This window comes from Prunus persica, chromosome G2 (assembly GCF_000346465.2).
Source record: "Prunus persica cultivar Lovell chromosome G2, Prunus_persica_NCBIv2, whole genome shotgun sequence".
Lineage (NCBI taxonomy): Eukaryota > Viridiplantae > Streptophyta > Magnoliopsida > Rosales > Rosaceae > Prunus > Prunus persica.
The window spans coordinates 26014369-26032847 of record NC_034010.1 but is presented as its reverse complement, the minus strand read 5'-3'; the positions used below and the strand labels follow the sequence as shown (position 1 = coordinate 26032847).

Sequence of the window (18479 nt, the reverse complement as noted above, 5' to 3'; positions counted from 1 at the left end):
CTGGAAGCAAAGTGCCCACCACCGCTGTCATAAATAAAAAAAAAGTATCCACCATCCCTAATTTAAAAATGCAAAAATGATATATTCATTAAAAAAATTCAACCTTGGTAAGATACACAGCCAGAATCCAGAGAAGCCGACTGACAATTTATTTCTATATACACTAAAGCATACACAAGTTCTCACAACAATTTAGTCATGGAGGACACTGACTGACCCAAAACTTCAAGTTCAAGAACATCACATGGAAGGAGCAGCAGAACCTTTGCACTGTGTAAAAGAACAGGGATAAGGGAAAAAATAATAACAAATACATATCAAACAAATAAACTTACTATCCTCCCTAGACGCATTCTGTTGTGTGTAATTTGAACATAAGCAACAGCACACACCCTACATTACAATTTCTGGCTTCAAAATGCTCGACTTGATTTCTTTGTGGGGCAAAACCACACCTCCATTACTGTAAATTTCATCGCTTACATGAACATCTTCTCCGAGGATAGTCATGTTCTCTACACGAGCCCATTGTCCAACTGTGGAGTGCCATCCGATGATACTGCCGGAAATGCAAGCATGCTTCTTGATCCGGACTCCACGCATTACTGTACAGCGAGATAGCCTAACTCCTGACTCAACAACGCAACCCGGACCAATTGCAACATCTGGTCCAATCAGGCACCCCTCTCCAATTTTGGCAGTCTCATCCACCAGAACATTTCCCACAACATTGGAGCCTCTGGCCAACTTAGATGAAGAGTTCTTCCTCAATGAGTCCAAGTAGAGTCTCAGGCCTGTAATATAATCCCTTGGTTGCCCAATGTCCATCCAAAACCCTGGAAGGACCATTGCGAAGAGCTTATTCTCTGCTGCAATATTTGGGAATACCTCTTTCTCAATTGAAGTTGGTCTCAGCTCAATTCGATCAAGAACTGAGGGGTTCAACAGGTATATTCCAGCATTGATTTTGTTACCAACAAACAGTTTTGGTTTCTCTACAAATTTCTGAACTTTCCCTGTAGATTCTTCCATAACCACCACTCCATATTTCGATGGCTCATCCACCTACATGAAACAAAGAAAATATTTTCAGTGACATCCAGCTCTAAAAAATGCCTCCAAGGAAGATGAGTGCAAAGTATCAGGTAGAATTACAACTTCATGTTACCTTGGTCACCATTATGGAAGCTTCTCCTCCATGGGATTTATGGAATTCGATCATTTGCTTAAATGGGTACTCGCTGATAACATCACTGTTAAGGACAAAGAAGGGCTCGCCAGAATCATCTATCAGTTTGTCTCTAGCAAGAGCCAGAGGTCCAGCAGTACCAAGGGGCTCAGTCTCTTGTGAGCATGTGATCTTGATGCCAACCTTTGTCTCAAACTCCTTCAGGAAAGTCATCATCACCTGCAGAAATGATAATGTGCATAAGCAGTCAAAGAAACTTCAGTGGCATGACTCTCTGAGTATAAAATTGAACTTTTCACAAAATAATGGCCTCAGTTACCTCTGGTTGGTAATTGATCGCCAGAACCACTTCGCTAACACCAATTGCCTTAAGAGCCTCTATCTGGAAAACAAAAAACAAAAATGTATCAATTTACAATTTTATGCACAGAAGCGTGCAGTGGGGATTTGGGTTGGTAAGGGGAGGACGCAAACTAAAGAATCATAAGAGCATGGATTAATCACATTATAAGATCTATATGGATGATTGTACCTGATGCAGGATCATGGGTTTGTTTGCAAATTCAACAAGCGGCTTAGGGACACTGAGTGTCAATGGCCGCAAACGTGTTCCAAAACCTCCAACAAGAATGAGTGCCTTCATTTTGATATGCCCTTTGCTTTCCCTGATATCAATACATTCAGAATTTTACAGGCAGCTTGAACACAAGAATACAACCTAACATCGAGATTCAAATAATTACGCATCCACTAAAATATGTAAAAGTGACAGAAAAAAAGAAAGATGCACAACTATGGTTTAACTCATAACTGAAGGGAATTGACCCATTTAATCACCAACAGGATTTGCTTTTCTGGCTCCCCACATTGGTAAAACCAAATAGCTCTAAATTTCAGCGACCGACAAAACTAAAAAGCAGAAATTTCATACCAACACGATTTCACAAGCAACTCTAATACCATACCAAATTAACTTGCACCTATTCTCAAGTTAAATTATTTTCAATTGGAAAATTCCAAAAACAAAACAAAACAAAGGAGAAAAGACATAACCAGAAACAACTCAAACCAAACAAAGTTCAATCTTTACTAAGTGGGGCTGACCATAGCAAGGAAAATGTTAACCCGAACATACAAATCACAGAAACTCTACCAGATCTGACATTTTATATAAAATTAAAATTACTCCATGTAGCTCTTGGAGAACGAATTGAAAGCAAAAATAAAAATAAAATTCCCAAACAAATCCTAAAAAATATTAACAATGTGAATTGAAAGAAATCATAGCAATGAGGTGTTGAAACAATCAAAGCCAATCAACCAATACACATTGCCAAATTCAGCTGACCGCAAACAAAAAGATCGACAGAGAAAATGTCAAAAGGTTTGATCAACGCTCAAGAACGAGAGCTAACAGGAGTCAATTATTACCTCGGATCTCAGCAGATCAAAACCCGAACAGAGCCCGGAGGTTGAGCTCGGACTCGGACGAGTGGGAACCGGGTCGAAAGCGGTGAAGAGCGAGTTTTGGGCGAGTGGCGTTCACCCTAACGGTTTTTATCCGTCAGGGTCTGAGCTGTGCAAAGGCGTTGTTGTTGGTTAAGGAAAATCTCCCGTGGGATTTATATATATATACATACATACGCGGGATTATTATCAACGAACGTGGTTTTCTGGCGGATTTCAAATTAAAATTTTAATTGGAAATTTCCCTTCTGATAAAATGGGTCACGTCCGCTTGCCCGGTGGAGCTTCGGGGCAATTTCGTCTTTCGTCTGCTTCATATTGTGGATAAATTTGTACTGTAAAGTATAATAATTGTTTTATTTTTTGTGGGCGAAAAATATGGATTCTAGAATGAGATAATAATTGGCTGTAGCGTGAATGGTGATTTCTTTTTGTGCTCAAAATGGAAAACTGTTAATTGTGATTTCATAATTGGCTGTAGTAATTTGTTGCAGACACTGGGCCAATCAGCATGCAGGAATGACGAAGATATGAGTCCCAATCAACCAACACTGAAACAAATTCTCTATTTTTTTTCTCTCTTTATATATACATAAATTCTTCTATACGAACATTCGGACATTATTATCGTGCGAACACCATGTATTTTTGTACTATCCCTCTATATTTATCTGTCTGTTTACAATATTATCTGCATAATAATAACTTACAGACATCCAAATAAAAGAATAAATATATATATTCCAAATAGGACAATTCACTTGCCAAAAGTAGTTAAACAAGGGTTTGAATGAGGACACATATTCTTTTTCCAATCAATCTCTCTCATTGGAATTTCTTTCAAAATTGTTACCTTTTTTATGTAATGACGTGGAACTTCACTAACCATCTAAAAGTTGGAGAAATAAAATTTTGCGATATTAATAAGCTGAAAAATATTAAAGGGTATATAATTTCAGATCCACTATTTATTTTATTATTTTTAGAAGAAAAAAAACCATATTTTATATGAAGTTGCAAGTTGAGGCCAGATCTGCCAACAGGGCAACAAAGCATATTCCACATAAGATCCATATGGATAATGCTTTTAATGTAAAGGTCCACATAAATAAAGTGCGTGGGTAAACCCCAAATCAAGGCCAAGTATATAAATAAATAAATAAATACAAATTCCAGCTAATTTCAGCCTTTAAACTTTGCTTGCCTCTCAAATAATTGTAATCATTAATATGCATCAAAACAAACCTCAATTAGAAATTGAACCGCAAAGCATGGTTCAAACTAAAACAAAATTAAATTAATTAAATTAAATTCTTGTGATTTAATGTTAAATAAACCAAGCAATTAGATTAAACCAGTTGGGTTATGCAAAATTGTAGGAATAAATTTTCTTTTGGCCGTCTTCATACAAATGACCTAATAGTTAGTATTTTTGGTTGACCTTTTGGTGTTGGATCCCTTTAACAAAATAGCACGTCATCTACATTATTATTTGGTTATGCTCCACTTCTAAGCATTGGCTTTGTGGCCAGTGGCCTGCCTAAAGTTTCAACCTTTACCTTTTTTAGTGTTATTAAGCCAAACCAAATGGGCATGTATGTGAAGTCTCCAATTGAAGTAACAATTTGGCCTTTGCCAATGTTTGTCAAAAGAAGGTATGCTTGTGGGTCAAACGGTGGCAACCCATTATTCTTCTAATTAAGGCTAAGCTATAGCTTCAAAGTTTTGTCAACAAGGTTGTATTAAGTATAAAATCACGAGTTGATGTCAGTTGTATATAAGCACGTGAAGCGAGCACAATTATTGATCGTTGATCATAATTAATGATTTTACTAAATTCACTTGCCCGCCCATGTTCGATGTCTGATGCTAGCATAATCCATAAAAATCAGGTGTCATAATTCCTTTGATGTCCTCCTTGCATACATGTGTAATGATCACTTTAAGTACAATTAATGTCTAGTTAAAATGGTGAGGACAACACATATAGTCTGCGGGCTCCTGTTGTATACTTGATGTATCTTTTGGCAAAAGGAGAAAACCATGTGTGTGTGAATCTGGTCTTATCTGGGCAAAGTATACGTGGGTCAAGAGTTTTAGGCTTTACTTCATATCGTTACCAACTTTCTTAGCTATCAAAATATATAGACAAGACAAGCTACCATATTTTTTGTTCAAAAAAAATTTAGGAGGAGGTTGGCTACTCTCACCACTAGCATCAGAGCATGCCTACAATCTCGAGCCGGAAGGACTTACGCGTAACACTCAACTTCCAGCTGTCACGGATATGAAATTATGTAGGAAATTACAAATCGTACACCAACGAGGATGGTTGATTGCGGGACTCGAAGATTGGTTGTGCTACACATAGTGCAAGGATCTTATCAACTGAACCAACCGTCTTTGGTGACAAGCTACCATTTTTAGTATAAGGTTGGAATAATTAAGAAGTGTATGATATTAATAAGATGAGATTAGAAGAATAATCAAAATTGAGAAATTAATTAGATGGGACAAGATTTTTTTTAAATTTTTGGGGAAAATGGGGTCAAATTTGAGAAAAAAGTTGGTCAAATCAAAGCCTTCTAGGCTTCACTTCCTCTCATTACCTACTTCAGATCAGAAGGATCAAAACTAAGACCAGCTACCTCTCTGACCAGAAACCAAAATGGGTAATGATCTGAAAGAGTTGAGTGCAACCAACTAACTGCTCCATATAATGAGAATTTACATTTTGACCCAAAAAAAATAGAAAGAATGAGAATTGACATCTTTTCAAGCTGATAATTTAACTCATTACAAACTCAAATGGTACGGTCATGATGACTAATGCCATCTTTCACAATTTAAAAAGACAGAAAAAACAAACATCTTTAATCATAAAGGACCTTTAAACAAACACCTTTAATCATAAAGGACCTTTTTCTTTATTTTTTCATTTGAAGACAAGAAATCACAAGGGAAGCCCAGGGCCCATGCCTATCTCATTTCGCCAAATCGGCTTCTTCTTTTTTTCTTTTTCTATAAAAACTTTCTGAATTGATTTCATGGTCTTGCACCAAAAGAAGAGAAACCCAAAAAAATAAAATAAAAGTATTTCTTCAAGGCCATAAGCCCATCTACAAAACCCAATTACCCAATTACCCAAATTTAGCCCACCAAAGTATCCCATAGTTTCAAAAGTTTATTTGTTTATAGACCCTACTGCAAACTCAAACAAAACAAGAAGCTAGATCTCTACAGCCTTTGGCTTGGCTGTGGCAATGCTTGCAATGTACTCAATCTCCTCAACAACTTCTTTCATGGAAGGCCGGTTCTGTCGGCGTTCCTCCAAGCAACCCAATGCCAGGAACCCCAATGCCTTCATGGTGTCCAGCTCCAAAGTCTTGGCTCCTTCTTTCAGCACAGGATCAATCACATCCATTAACCTCTCCTCTGCCATCATCCTCTGCGTGTAAACTGCCAGGTTTACATCATCCGGTTCCCTGGTGAAGTCTATAGCTTTCTGAGATGTCAAAAGCTCCAACAGCACAACTCCAAAGCTATAAACATCGCTTTTGTCTGTCAATTGATAGTTCCTGTAATATTCAGGATCAAGATATCCAAGTGTTCCTTGTGCACACGTTGATATATGGCTTAAATCGGTTTGAGCCAAGCGGGATAACCCGAAATCGGCAACCTTGGCATTCAGCTTCTCATCAAGCAGAATATTGCTAGACTTCACGTCACGGTGATATATTGGAGGAACTGCTGAGAAATGTAGATAGGCAAGACCCTCGGCAGTGTCATGAGCAATTTCTAGACGCTGTGTCCAAGACAGATGTTTCCAGCCACCGGCTTTTCGAGCTTGCAAATGTTCCAGAAGAGTTCCATTCTCAATGTACTCGTAGACCATAATTGGCTGCTCTAGCTCAACGCAACAACCAAGTAGGTGAACAAGGCTCTTGTGGTTAACTTGGCACAGAATCCGGACCTCATTGAGGACTTGGTCAGTGCCTTTGGTGTTTCCAAGCTTGGCAATCTTGACAGCCACCACAGTGCCATCTTCAAGAAATCCTTTGTAGACTTCACCGTAGCCACCGGCGCCTAGGAGGCGGTCTCTGGCGAAGCCGTTTGTTGCCCTTTTGATCTCTTTTCCGGTGAAGACTTTTGCAGCTCTGCCTCCATTGGCATTCAGGATTTCTTCACGCTCTTTGGTAAGGCGAGCTTGAGCTTCCTTGATGCGTCTGTGGCGCTTGTAGAGCAGAATGGCAATGGTGGCCGCAACTAGTGATGCACCAATCCCAGAAGTTAAACCTGCACAAGTTCCAGTTTCCTTCTTTTTAACACCAGAGATATAGATTTCCAGTCACTATTCAAAATGCACCTCTGGCTATGATTTGTCACCATTTTTCTTCTGAGTTATCATCTAAAAAGCAAAAACAGATTAAACTAGAATGTAATTTTTATCCATGCCAATTTCCATACCAGAAATCAAATAAATATATAAAATTTGAAACTCATAGTAACTTTAATTTTGATGACCAATTAGTAGGATTTTACATCAACAAACCAATTGCTTTAATGTGAGTGGAATTTAACCCAATCCATACCTGCTATGAGTGCAATATTGTCATCTGAACCAACGCTATCTGCCAAGATCAAAAGTCAAAGTTTCAAATCTTTAGTCAGCCAAAACTATAGTCTTTCAAGTTGTCAAAAAGTCAACGATAAACATTGACCAGCCGCGAAATAAACAAAACAACAACACGCAACTCACCATCAACACATAACCCCGCCACGGGGTCCCACACAAGGCCAGAGTCACAGAAGCACCTCCTCACCCCAGCGACTGCTGGGTCGGGCCCACACGTCGACTTCCCTCCATCGCTCTCACAATCCGCCTGGGTCCCGCACACCGGTTCCCTAGGCGCCACCCACTGTATCTCCACTCCCGGTTCGGGCCACCTGTCAACGGGCAAAACCGGATCCAAATTCACAAAACTCGTGTACGCGCTGCAACCCGAGTCCTTGACCCGAATCATATACGAGGTCGACGAACCGCCCGCCCGAAACGTACAACAAAGCGGAGCTGCCTCGCAGGGGCCCACCGCCCTGTCACTGCTTCCGTTGACGTACGAGTGGCAGAGGCTCGACGACGTGCAGTTCAAAGGCGATCGGAGCAGAGTGTCCGTACAGTTGAGGTACAGGATGGTGTTGCTGCTGGTGACGTTGAAAGGGAGCGAGTCGTTGAGCTGGATGCCCTGGTGGGTTATATCCGATGTGACGCAGGTGTTGGTGACAAAGCTCGAGGGTTGGACGACGAGTCGTTGGGATGAGGGAGAGATGGAGGTGATTGGATAGGAGTTGTTGAGGGTGTCGAAGACGAGTGAGCCCGCGTCACACCTGATCTTGTACGACTGGTCGCCGCACGTGGGGGCCGTGCTGAGCGGGTAGGGCACGGAGGTGTTGCCGCAGTCTAGGCAGCGCTGGATGCACAGTACGCACCAGGCGCACGTTAGCAGGAGCACGGCGGTGAGTAGGAGATTGGGCGCAGAGGCCATTTTTGAAAGACTCGGATAGAGGTTGAGAGGTGATGGAAATGGAGGGGGTTTTGTAAAGTGAGGGGAAATTTGGTAGGAAATGGAAAGATTCCTCAGCTTTGAATTTTGTTTTGGTGGGTAAATTTTCTGTCGTCTTCTGACATTTTTGACGAATTAAATTTTGGGTTTGACTATATTTCTTATTGTCTGGCTGCTCATGAAATTGAGTGCTTAAGCAACTCCTAAGAATTAAAGGAGATGTGGGTTAGGACAATTAGCGAAATAATTAAATTGTACATTTACAATCAAGTACGAATTCATCCCATAAATTAGCGTAATTTAAGTTATCGTTTATATTTAAAAAGCGTGATTATAACACATAAATCCAAAATTTGACACATATTACATGTGTCAGCAAAATAGTCTCCATTTAGCATTTTCCTCTTTTCTTACATTTTTAACTCGTTGAGTCAATGAGAAGAAAATCTCTCATTTCTAGAAATCAGAAAGAAAAGATTAAAAAGTGCGGCCAGTTGTTTTTGAAAAAACTTACAAAGAAGACATTTTTAAAATGGAAAATAATCTGGGAAAGTGATATGCAGATATGACAACGTGGTGAGGTCGAGCTTTCATCTAGAAGACCTGTGAAAGTCTTCTCTTTTGCTCATCGCAGCATGGGGGATGGATATGGAAGACGACTTTGAATTGAATAATGGCAAACCTGCAAATTTCAACAACTTGCCATTAAAAAAATCTTAAACACAAGACAATAATGCATCGCCCCTAACCAATGAGCTCAGAGAAGTGTGTACTTCTGCATTGCTGATATGGATCAATAAATAGTGGCATTCATTTTCTAAAACAAAACCAAGAAACAAAAGGAAGAACAATTCACTCACATTTCGAAACCATTACATAATTTCAAATTTCAAGGCGTTTGATTACATCACAGCTACTTCCAATTGCATAAAATAGAATATACACAATGGATTGAAAATGTTGTACATCTTGGGACTGATACAAATCATGGATCATAACCGTATCAGAGATCAGGATCGGGCAATCGTGAAGAACCACTGCCATGAAAGAATGAGCAGTACATGCATATACATACATAATACATATGCATATGTATATACAAACTACTGTATGTACATGTTACTCAATAGCTACCAGCTGTTCAATGAACACTACCTAACAAAACTGTACCATGGCCTCTGGACTAGAAGAACTCAAGTGGGTTCAGCAAGTAGTAAGGTATGCCACCAGCCACATGCCACATTTTTTGGCACACATCCATCAATTGTGACTTGAGCCGGAATGTTGCGGTCGATCACATCACCCAAGCCAAGCTGGCCATTTTCACCCAAAAACCAGTGTTAGACTTGTAAGGAAATACAAGAAATGAAAACATCAGTGCAAATTACATTTCATAGCATGATATGGCGTGAAGTATTTATTAATGACAACTGAATCATACCTGACCGTACTTGTTCCATCCCCAGCCGAAAACTTTATCATCGTCTTCATGAAGCAGGAGCATAAGAAAGGATGAAATACAGATAAGTAAGAATCCCTTTAGGTGACAATTCACATAAGTTTAAATTTCAATCATCTTCTATATTGAAATTATGATGTCAACACTGTAATGTCTCTATGCATGCTTGGTTGAGACCTACTGATAGTTTTGTAAATTCAAATTACTATTACTGATATTTCCACCTACATCGATATTTTCATGTTAATACCTACACAACTTTCACTATAGTTGGTGTTCCCAACCCATATACAGACTTTGGAATTTTCCAAGGACTTGTAAGGCTCTTATCAGTTGGACGAAATTTCTGTTTTTCTTTCTCAACCTTTCATTTCCTGTTGTCTGGGCTGATGGAGACGCACACATACAACCAAACGTATGGAGGTAATCATATTTTCATAACCACATTAAGATTGGACTCCATTTCTTATTTAGCATACAGAAAGATAAAGTCACTTATCAAGTTATCATAAAAGAGTACAAGAGCTTGTCAAAGTGGAAGGTAACATACCTGTGATTATGGTACTATGACGTGCTCCACAGGAAACAATCTTTGCATTTGTATTTTCCAGACTTGGAGCATCCAAAAGTCTTGGTATAGTCTGGTTTACAATTCAAGAAAGTTCAATTGGACAATTTCTCTAATAACAAAGACAATTTGCCAACATGAAAGCTATAATGCAGCCAATGAATATTGGTAAAGATGATTTGAAAGTATTACAAAAAGTAGCCACATCAACATGATTAACTAATCTAATTATGTTACCCTACCAATATACAATCACCATTTCATGGTAAAGGAAGCACAAAATTAAGTTACCATCTCGTTTGGTATTTGCCTGAATGGCTAATCTATGAATCAAGAAAATCATCTCACATTCTAGTAACCTTACGTCCTCTCAATTAATGAGAAGATAGTAAACTTAAATTTACCTCAGCTTGATCAGCTCCAGTTCCCAGCTGTCCAAACTGATTCCCGCCAAATGCATAAACATCACCATCAGCTGAAATGCAGACAGTGTGCCACAGTCCTGCAGCAACACCCTCTATCCGGATACCCAGTAGTGAAGATACACAAGCCGGGCTTAATTCATCATCTGTACTTCCTTGCCCACACTTGACCAAAACAAAAATGACAAGGAAATTAGTTTTACACCTTAATTTTTTACTCGCCAAACTGTGCAGCAACAGTGCGACATAGGTAATATTGAGAAGGAACAGAATAGATTAATCCCTTTCGAGTGAACCTCATCTTGAGCACCTACAGTGCTTTTTCTCCACCATTCCTACATTACCTACATATTGATACCATAGAATGGTTAATATTTAGGGAACTCCAGCCGGTGTTGGTGATGGATGGATACATGGATTAAAAATTTAGACATTCCAGCTGAATTAGTAGACCAGTTACATCTTGTTTAGGCACTATAGTGAATGGTTTTATACAATGGTGCTTATAATTAACAGTTTTAAGATCAATAAACCAAATGCATTATGATCAATGACTTTTCACTATCCAGAAATCAGTTGGGCAGAAGGATGAAATACAACTAATCCACATCAATGCTGTTCCCAGTAAGATAAAATATTTCCACGATAATAGTTTCAAGAAGAAGAGAAAGCATAAGGCAAGGAGGCATTCTGAGCGAAATAGTTCAGTAATGAAGAAAACTCACCTGTCCATACAGCCCCCAACCAAAAGTAAGTACTGCTCCAGCATCTGGAATGTAATAAATCACCAAAAAAATTGTAAAGACAGCTAAAAGGCCACAATCTAGGCATGCAACCATTTAACACCTCAGTCGTACTACATGTTACACCAACCATAAGTAATGCTGATCCTATCATAAATCAATTCTAACTCCCAACTCATACAGTCTATAACTATGCAGTCTCAAAAACGGCTTCCATAATTCCAATGACTGATAATCCTCCTGCGCTATGTCTACCAAGTATAGTCAACTTAGTTTAGCAACAATTGTGGTTTATTCTTCCTTCCGTTAGTCTGTTACTTCTTACATCTGACATATTAAAGGTAAAAATACCTATTGAGTATTTGAGACTAATTACAGACCTTGTCAGTAACATAGAAGTATTATCCAGCTTCGATTCCCTTGTATAAACATGATTGGAGAAAGAACTTAAGATTATTACCTGTGATTACTGCACTATGTCGCCCTCCACATGCGATCCCTTTCACATAATTACCAGGAACTCGAAGACCGAGTCCCTCTGAACCCATGGTTCCTCGAGGCAGTGCTGCAGATCTATCTTTTCCATAAGAAGAGGGCTCAATGCAAGGTACAGGATGAGGAGAGGACACCATACGTATCCGGGAGCCCAGACCAAGCTGCCCTTCACCTCCATAGCCCCATCCCCACACTTGTCCTATATCTGAAACTTTTGGAAATCAGGACACATCATATACATTGCTTTAAATAATAGATCTCCTATATTTCTAACTTGATAATGCATTCCACACCTTATTCCATGACAACAATGCAAAGAGACTATGCATCATATACAAGGATAGATCAAAGCAGGGTAAAAGTACCTGATAATGCCAGAGTATGGCGCCCTCCAGCAGCAACTGTAGCTATTCTAACTCCTGGGTTCAATGTCACAAGGCATGGCAATGCTGAGAGAGGTTCATCACCAGATGATGAACTTTCAGCCGCTTGCTTTGCCGAAGATAATCTTCGTCGCTTTGTACTTTCTTCTCCAGATCCTCGAGGATCACCAACAGAAAATGCCCCGCCAGTGGATTGTGAGCCTTGAGAGCGAGGGCTAACTATATCATAACCGTACATAAGTCAGTAATGGATGAAAAAAAATCTTTTGCTATTGTCATGACAAAGAGGCCAAAATTAAATTACCTTGCTCGTTCAAATAAGAACTCTGCCTTTCAATTGCATCCTTTTCAACGTTTGCCCCCATAGGTTGCTCTCCAAGAAACTTTCCAGACGGAACACACTCTTTCCATCCCCATGTGTAAACTCCTCCAATATCTGCATCGAAACTAAAATTTCTTGAATGGATCCAGTACGCATAATAGCTTAATAATGATGAAAAATAGATAAATTGAAATCGCTTCCATAATTGAATCAGGTGGTCTATTCTTGTGTGCTTAATTCGCAGCCCCTTGGCGTCTTTTAAAGAACTAACTTGTCAGAAGACGAAATAGGGGGAGCGGGGGAGTTACCAAGCTGGATGGTGTGGTCTGCTTCTAAACCATTACTCACTAGTTGATCAAAATGGAGCTAGGAAATCAATTTACCTGTGACTGCAACACAATGAGCCCAACCTGCGGCAGCTTTTCCTATAGAAGCATCAGTTGGAAGAGGAAAAGGCTCCGGATTTTCCTTAACAAGTGAAATTTAAAAGAACGCTGGTTAGTTCCACCAAGAAGCAAAAGAACTCAATGACAATGAATGAACTAAGTATTGTGAAGCGCTCCATTACCCCATGCTTCCCAGATGTCACATAGCTTTGACCTAGATCATCTGTTGAACCCCATGTAATAATCTTTCCAGACTCTAGGTGAAAGTATAACAATGAAGAATCATGAGCAAAACGAAACGTACTTCGCAAAAGAACCTTTAAAGGAAAACATATACAAACATATATGGTAAAACTAAAACAGCCATATTGGGAAGAAAAATAATAAAATGTATCAAGCGGCTGAAATTGAAGTTGACAGTCCAAATGCAAAAAACTTTCCTCCAAACCAAATGACAAATGGAGTAAGTTAATTTTGATTTTGAGAAGGAAATGACAGAACGCTGAAACCATGAAGGAAAACAAAACAAAACAAAACAAAACAAAAATTTCTTCCCCAACTTGAAATGTGGAAAAATGAAAAAAGATACGGAAACAAATAAAGCAGTCAATTTTTAAAACACTGACAAAACAACAGAAAAAATAAATATACCCAAATAACTAACTTAACTAAGCAATCAAATTACTACGAAACAAAAAATTTCTGGCTCTACTTCCATTTATTTTCCCACATTTTCTCAGCAACCAAACAGAGGATAAATGTAGTTAGTCAGTCAAAGAAGGTCACCCGTGGTCAAATTTTCCCACACACCAACTCAATCAGCAACATTACCAACTCCAATACCCTAAACCAGCTACGACCTTCGAAACTCAAAAATTAAGATTTTTCAGCTAAAATCAGACTGATAAAGAGAAAGAAGAAAGCACCAGAAAGCGCCATGGCGAAGCCGCAACCGCCTCCACACACATCCTTATACGTGTACTCGGCGCCGGGCGTCCGCACGATGGTCGGCGACAAAAGAGGCGACCTTTGCGGTAGAGCTCCAGGAAGATAGCCCCACATGAACACCACCTTCTCTTTCTCCTCTTCCATTTTCACTTCTTCTTCGAAATTTTTCTCCCCATTCATCGCTGGTATAGTTTGAAAAGCAAACAAGGGAAAAAGAAAGCAAAGTGAGAACCTTTTTTATATGTTTTTTAGTTTCCTTTTCGGGGTTTTCTTTGTGATTTTCTTGCTGTTTCTGTTTGGAGAGAGAAATGTTGAGAGTTTTTCAAGCTCGGTGTGTGGACTTTTAAAGTGTGTTTTCGAAAGTGCCCTAATTGCAAATGGGGCCGTATCATTTTCAGGAAAATGGGGACGCCACGTCGGATGCCGCATGGTTATGTGGACACGTGGCTCGTTTTGGACCCCTAGATGCTTCGGCCATTGCCAGCCAGTAGTTCCCGGAAGTTTCTGGAAGGTCGGTAAGCCTCTCCAAACTCCATAGGCAATGCCTAGGAGCTGGCGTGGCCTTCTCATTATCACACCACGTGTTGGCATCTGATGCGAGCTCCAATCATTATGTCCTGCCACGCGTCCGCATCTTTGATTGGGACCTTTCACGTCGACTGTTGGTGGGTTTTTTTAATATTCTTTCTCTGAATTAATATAATGATAAAATATCTTCGCCTCTCTTCTCAAATCAAATAAAAATAATTATATCTAGTTCTACAGTTCTGATCTCTTAGACCACAAGAGTTCAAGAGATTGTGGTCACCCACCGTTGGATATTAATCCAATAGTTCAAAAAAGTTTTTCAAAAGGAGTGCAAGAGTGAGTGAAACGTTGAATTTACATACAACGGTGAGTGACCACAAATCTCTTGAACCCCTGTAGTCCAAGAGATCAGGACTGTCTAGTTCTAATAGTTTAGGATAATTATATGTGGTGTACTATTAATTTTCTTTCCCTTTCCTTTCGATATTTTTGCCTTTAAATGGCATTTTCAAAGGATGCCGACAACTTGGTCATGATAGGTCCATATTTTTCAGTTGAAAATTTTTGGAATATAAAATTTCCAATGTCTCACTCTCACGGCTATATGTATCTCTCTCTCTACTCTTTTTTTTCTATGTTTGGCAAAGTCTAAGGATGCATGACAACCAACAAGTTGAAACTTTAAACTTTCAAACCCTTATGTCGCGGTCTTTCACAAAGATATTAATACACGAATCAAATTAGTTAAACGGTTTTCATACACATTATATAATGGTAATTTTTTTCCACCAAAAAGGTATATAAGTATTGATCAGTTCAGTTGCTTCAACTAAAATTAGTAACATCATGATTATGTAGTCGTGGCCTGCTTAAGAGAGTATGATATATATTCATAGACATCACGTAATCTATTCATAAATTCTTAACAATTGATGTCATAGTCAAGTTTCACCACACAACAAGACTGGATTAAGATGATCATAAACATAATATAAAAGAGTTATGCTTTTTAAGAATAATTCTCAAGTTTCCCAATATTGGAGTCATATGACTAATATGAGGAAAATAAAAGGTGGCATTGATACCATCTAATTCTCCCAAGTTTTCTCGTTTCTACATGACTTGTAATTCCAGAAAACCTTATTTTCCCAATCATGCAATGCAATTCAAATTCAATAATAAGGTCGCGAGTATAAACTCCACCACATAACTAACTTTGCAACCACTGATATTGTTGTGTTGTTTTGTTTGGACGTGTCATTGACCAAAGTCTAATTGATTTGACACTTACAAGTGGCCCAGCCCAAAACAATAGGCGCCTGAACCACCTGAAGAGAGCGTTGGATAGATCGCAAACCACTGAATATTTAGTGGTGGATCGGGTACGGATCCAAAAGACCACTCATTTGGTCTGTGTACGGCACAATCACACTATATTTGGGCCTCACGAAACAGAAATGGTAACATTTGCCACTCCAAATCCATCCAGTTGGCCCCCCACATTTAGACCAGTGCCTGGAAAGGAATTATTAGGTTGCCAACAGAAATAAGAACTCCTATTTTTATGTTAATTACAATTTAACATGTGTTTAGAGATTTTTTTTGTTGTATTTTTGATGAATTATTTTTATACATGTGTCAAACTGGAATTTAAAGGAAATAGGAATGTCCCCTTTCAGAAAAGAAGGGAGGTAGTGTCCCAATGAATTATTTACCCTAATACGAGAGAATGGATAATCATTCGATGCGATAACCAAAACAATCTTTTGCATTTTGTTTGAATTCCCACTATATAAATCCAGAAAGTCATCAATGAAACAAGATAAATACAATTTATTCTCACAATCACTTATCACATGAAAGTATGATCTGTTATAGTGGCAAAGTACTTTGCCCTGTATGCGAAAGGTGGACGTCATGAGCAGACGTGATTAAAATAGTAGGACACACAATCGTACCATCTTAATTTTTCTTTCTTCATCATTTTGGATAATGTGGTTGGAAGGACATGTCCAATACTTCTAAGTAGGGTTCAAATGTCAGGTAAGCAAATCATGAGGCTAGGAATACATATTTGATGATTGAATTTCCCAGTCCCCACAATCAAGTGGTTGTCGATACGGATCCTTAACACCACACATATTAGACTGAAGTCTTCTTACTCTTAGTCTTACACATATTTCATGTTTGAGCCTCATATGTGTAACGTACCTGCCTATTAGACATGGTACCCCAAATGTATCAAATCCGGGCCCTTCAATTATATGTGTTCACTTCTTAATCATTCAAAATGGTCGCACAAACTCATCATGTGGCTGAGAAGAGGGAGGTCCATCTGATCCCCTGCAGGAGGCCCTACAGTCTTATTGTGTGGTTGGTTTTGTGTTTTGGATGATGATCACATGGGATTAGAGATTATTATTCGAACACATGTTGCTTATTGGCACCCCTAGTTTTGGATTTATAATCATTTTTCATGGGGTCACTTTGAGAGCTGAGATTGTGAGTGAGTTTCAGGGTAGGGGGCCATATCTACCATTGCTATCGGTATTGTCCTCCTCAGGTTGTTAGGATTTTTCTCCTTTGGGGTTTTCTATGACAACGTTTTAATGAGGACATTTTATTTTGCTCTATTTAGTTCTCGTTATGTTTTCTAATTAATGAAGTTCATTATTATTTTGATTATAAAAAATAAAAACTTGAAACTTTGTTAAAATAAAAATATCATTGTATCACACGGCCTAAAGATGCAACACGTAAATATCATGTTGTGAGAAGGTATGCCAACTAATTCTTGTGAACCTTAAGAGCACTTTCACCCATTTATCATGACAAAAGACAAGGGGAGTAAAGGGCATGAGAAAGGGCAATTACTAAGTGTGTTTCCACCCATTGCCTTTGCAAAAAACAAAGTGTGTTTCCACCCATTGCATTGAGAAATGGCAATTACTATTCACTTTAAATTATTTTTATTTTTTATATATAAACGATTAATTTTGATAGGATTTAGGGTTTTAGTTTGGGAAGTAAAGAATATGCTTAAGTATTTATAATTAAAAAAATTCTGATTTTTTTTCTTTTTAAAATTTATTATTATTTTAATTGACTGCTAACGTCAACATTACGTCACTTGCCCCAAGGAGCAGCACAGGCTGGATTTGCTAGGGTTGGTGGGTTCCACACCTTGCCCGAACTTGCCCTTGCACGTTGGTGCCGTCACGTGGGCCCAGAAGACCTGCCCAGGCTTCCCTTGCCGCTGGAAGTGCTCTAATCATGCCTCTACAACCTGCCTCAAGGAACGTACAAACTCTCTCTCGCAGAGTATAAATGGATCTCAAAATTCCTGAAGCAACAGTAGTTCCACATCAGCACCACCTAAAAACACAAAACAGAAGCTAGCTAAGAGAGAAAAGAGATAGCTCGATGGAAAGCCAGAAAACCAACGGTAGCGTGAGCTTCTTCAAGATGCCGCTCCACTATCCAAGATATACCAAGAAGGACTACCAGGACATGCCTGAGTGGAAGGTCAACCGGCTTCTTGCAGAGTATGGGTTGTCTACCACTGGTGACTTGGCTCGCAAGAGAGAGTTTGCAATGGGTGCCTTTCTCTGGCCTGAGCAGCGCCATAATCCAAACCCTTCTTCATAATCATACCATAATTCTCTTAGAAGTTCAAAAAGCTAGCTTGCTACTTCTTGTAGTATCTACTTTGAAATGAAGCATCTTTTATGTATTCTGCACAATATCAGATCTTCTACTAGTTCTTTTTTTTTCCTTCCTAAATTGAATGATGAATTTTGTTTCCAATTACAGTAGTGCATTCACCTTAGCAGCCCAAATGAACTCAAGAGGAAGAAAAAAATTATTGAAATAAATCTAATATTGAATTCATTTTCAACAAGTAAAGCCACTTTAGTTCCCTAACCTATCAAAACTGTGCGCGATAACAAAGAATTTCCACTTAAAATAACCAAGGATAACAACTCTCAGTAAACCAACTATGCTGCT

General features: G+C 38.9%; 3 protein-coding genes across 6 annotated transcripts; all 3 read right to left on the bottom strand.

Moving 5' to 3' along the window:
• On the bottom strand, window positions 62–2930 carry LOC18787086 (mannose-1-phosphate guanylyltransferase 1). 2 transcript variants are annotated; one of them, XM_020557072.1, is made up of 5 exons: window positions 2621–2930; window positions 1722–1907; window positions 1509–1571; window positions 1169–1408; window positions 62–1065 (listed from the first exon to the last, which is right to left on the bottom strand). In XM_020557072.1, exons 2-5 carry the CDS (start codon window positions 1830–1832, stop codon window positions 394–396), a joined length of 1086 nt encoding a protein of 361 aa, XP_020412661.1. In that variant the 5' UTR covers window positions 1833–1907; window positions 2621–2930; the 3' UTR covers window positions 62–393. The 2 variants fall into 2 exon arrangements, with proteins under 2 accessions (XP_020412661.1, XP_007218178.1); XM_007218116.2 differs by having other exon boundaries at window positions 1722–1854.
• LOC18784596 (wall-associated receptor kinase-like 20) lies at window positions 5502–8410 on the bottom strand. The gene is made up of 3 exons (XM_020558396.1): window positions 7416–8410; window positions 7249–7287; window positions 5502–6952 (listed from the first exon to the last, which is right to left on the bottom strand). Exons 1-3 carry the CDS (start codon window positions 8197–8199, stop codon window positions 5886–5888), a joined length of 1890 nt encoding a protein of 629 aa, XP_020413985.1. The 5' UTR covers window positions 8200–8410; the 3' UTR covers window positions 5502–5885.
• Window positions 9062–14290, bottom strand: LOC18785956 (ultraviolet-B receptor UVR8). Of its 3 annotated transcripts, none has more exons than XM_020558664.1 (11): window positions 13922–14290; window positions 13178–13251; window positions 12993–13077; window positions 12592–12723; window positions 12270–12506; window positions 11870–12115; window positions 11392–11435; window positions 10649–10831; window positions 10227–10317; window positions 9659–9702; window positions 9062–9530 (listed from the first exon to the last, which is right to left on the bottom strand). In XM_020558664.1, the coding sequence occupies exons 1-11, from the start codon at window positions 14121–14123 to the stop codon at window positions 9411–9413; spliced, it is 1458 nt and encodes a 485-aa protein (XP_020414253.1). In that variant the 5' UTR covers window positions 14124–14290; the 3' UTR covers window positions 9062–9410. The 3 variants fall into 3 exon arrangements, with proteins under 3 accessions (XP_020414253.1, XP_020414254.1, XP_020414255.1); XM_020558665.1 differs by having other exon boundaries at window positions 11870–12109; XM_020558666.1 differs by lacking the exon at window positions 13178–13251 and having other exon boundaries at window positions 13922–14072.

Bases quoted from the DNA above. Each gene is read 5' to 3' on its own strand.
- LOC18787086 (XM_020557072.1), bottom strand. From the start codon at position 1,832: ATGAAGGCACTCATTCTTGTTGGAGGTTTTGGAACACGTTTGCGGCCA. The intron at 1,409-1,508 runs GTAACTGAGGCC...TCATTTCTGCAG, and splicing joins CGATCAATTACCAACCAGAG to GTGATGATGACTTTCCTGAA. The intron at 1,066-1,168 runs GTAACATGAAGT...TGTTTCATGTAG, and splicing joins CTTCCATAATGGTGACCAAG to GTGGATGAGCCATCGAAATA.
- LOC18784596 (XM_020558396.1), bottom strand. From the start codon at position 8,199: ATGGCCTCTGCGCCCAATCTCCTACTCACCGCCGTGCTCCTGCTAACG. The intron at 7,288-7,415 runs GTGAGTTGCGTG...TGATCTTGGCAG, and splicing joins GGCGGGGTTATGTGTTGATG to ATAGCGTTGGTTCAGATGAC. The intron at 6,953-7,248 runs GTATGGATTGGG...GAACTTGTGCAG, and splicing joins CAATATTGCACTCATAGCAG to GTTTAACTTCTGGGATTGGT.
- LOC18785956 (XM_020558664.1), bottom strand. From the start codon at position 14,123: ATGAATGGGGAGAAAAATTTCGAAGAAGAAGTGAAAATGGAAGAGGAG. The intron at 13,078-13,177 runs GTAATGGAGCGC...TCACTTGTTAAG, and splicing joins TGACATCTGGGAAGCATGGG to GAAAATCCGGAGCCTTTTCC. The intron at 12,116-12,269 runs GTACTTTTACCC...GATTTCCAAAAG, and splicing joins CCATACTCTGGCATTATCAG to TTTCAGATATAGGACAAGTG.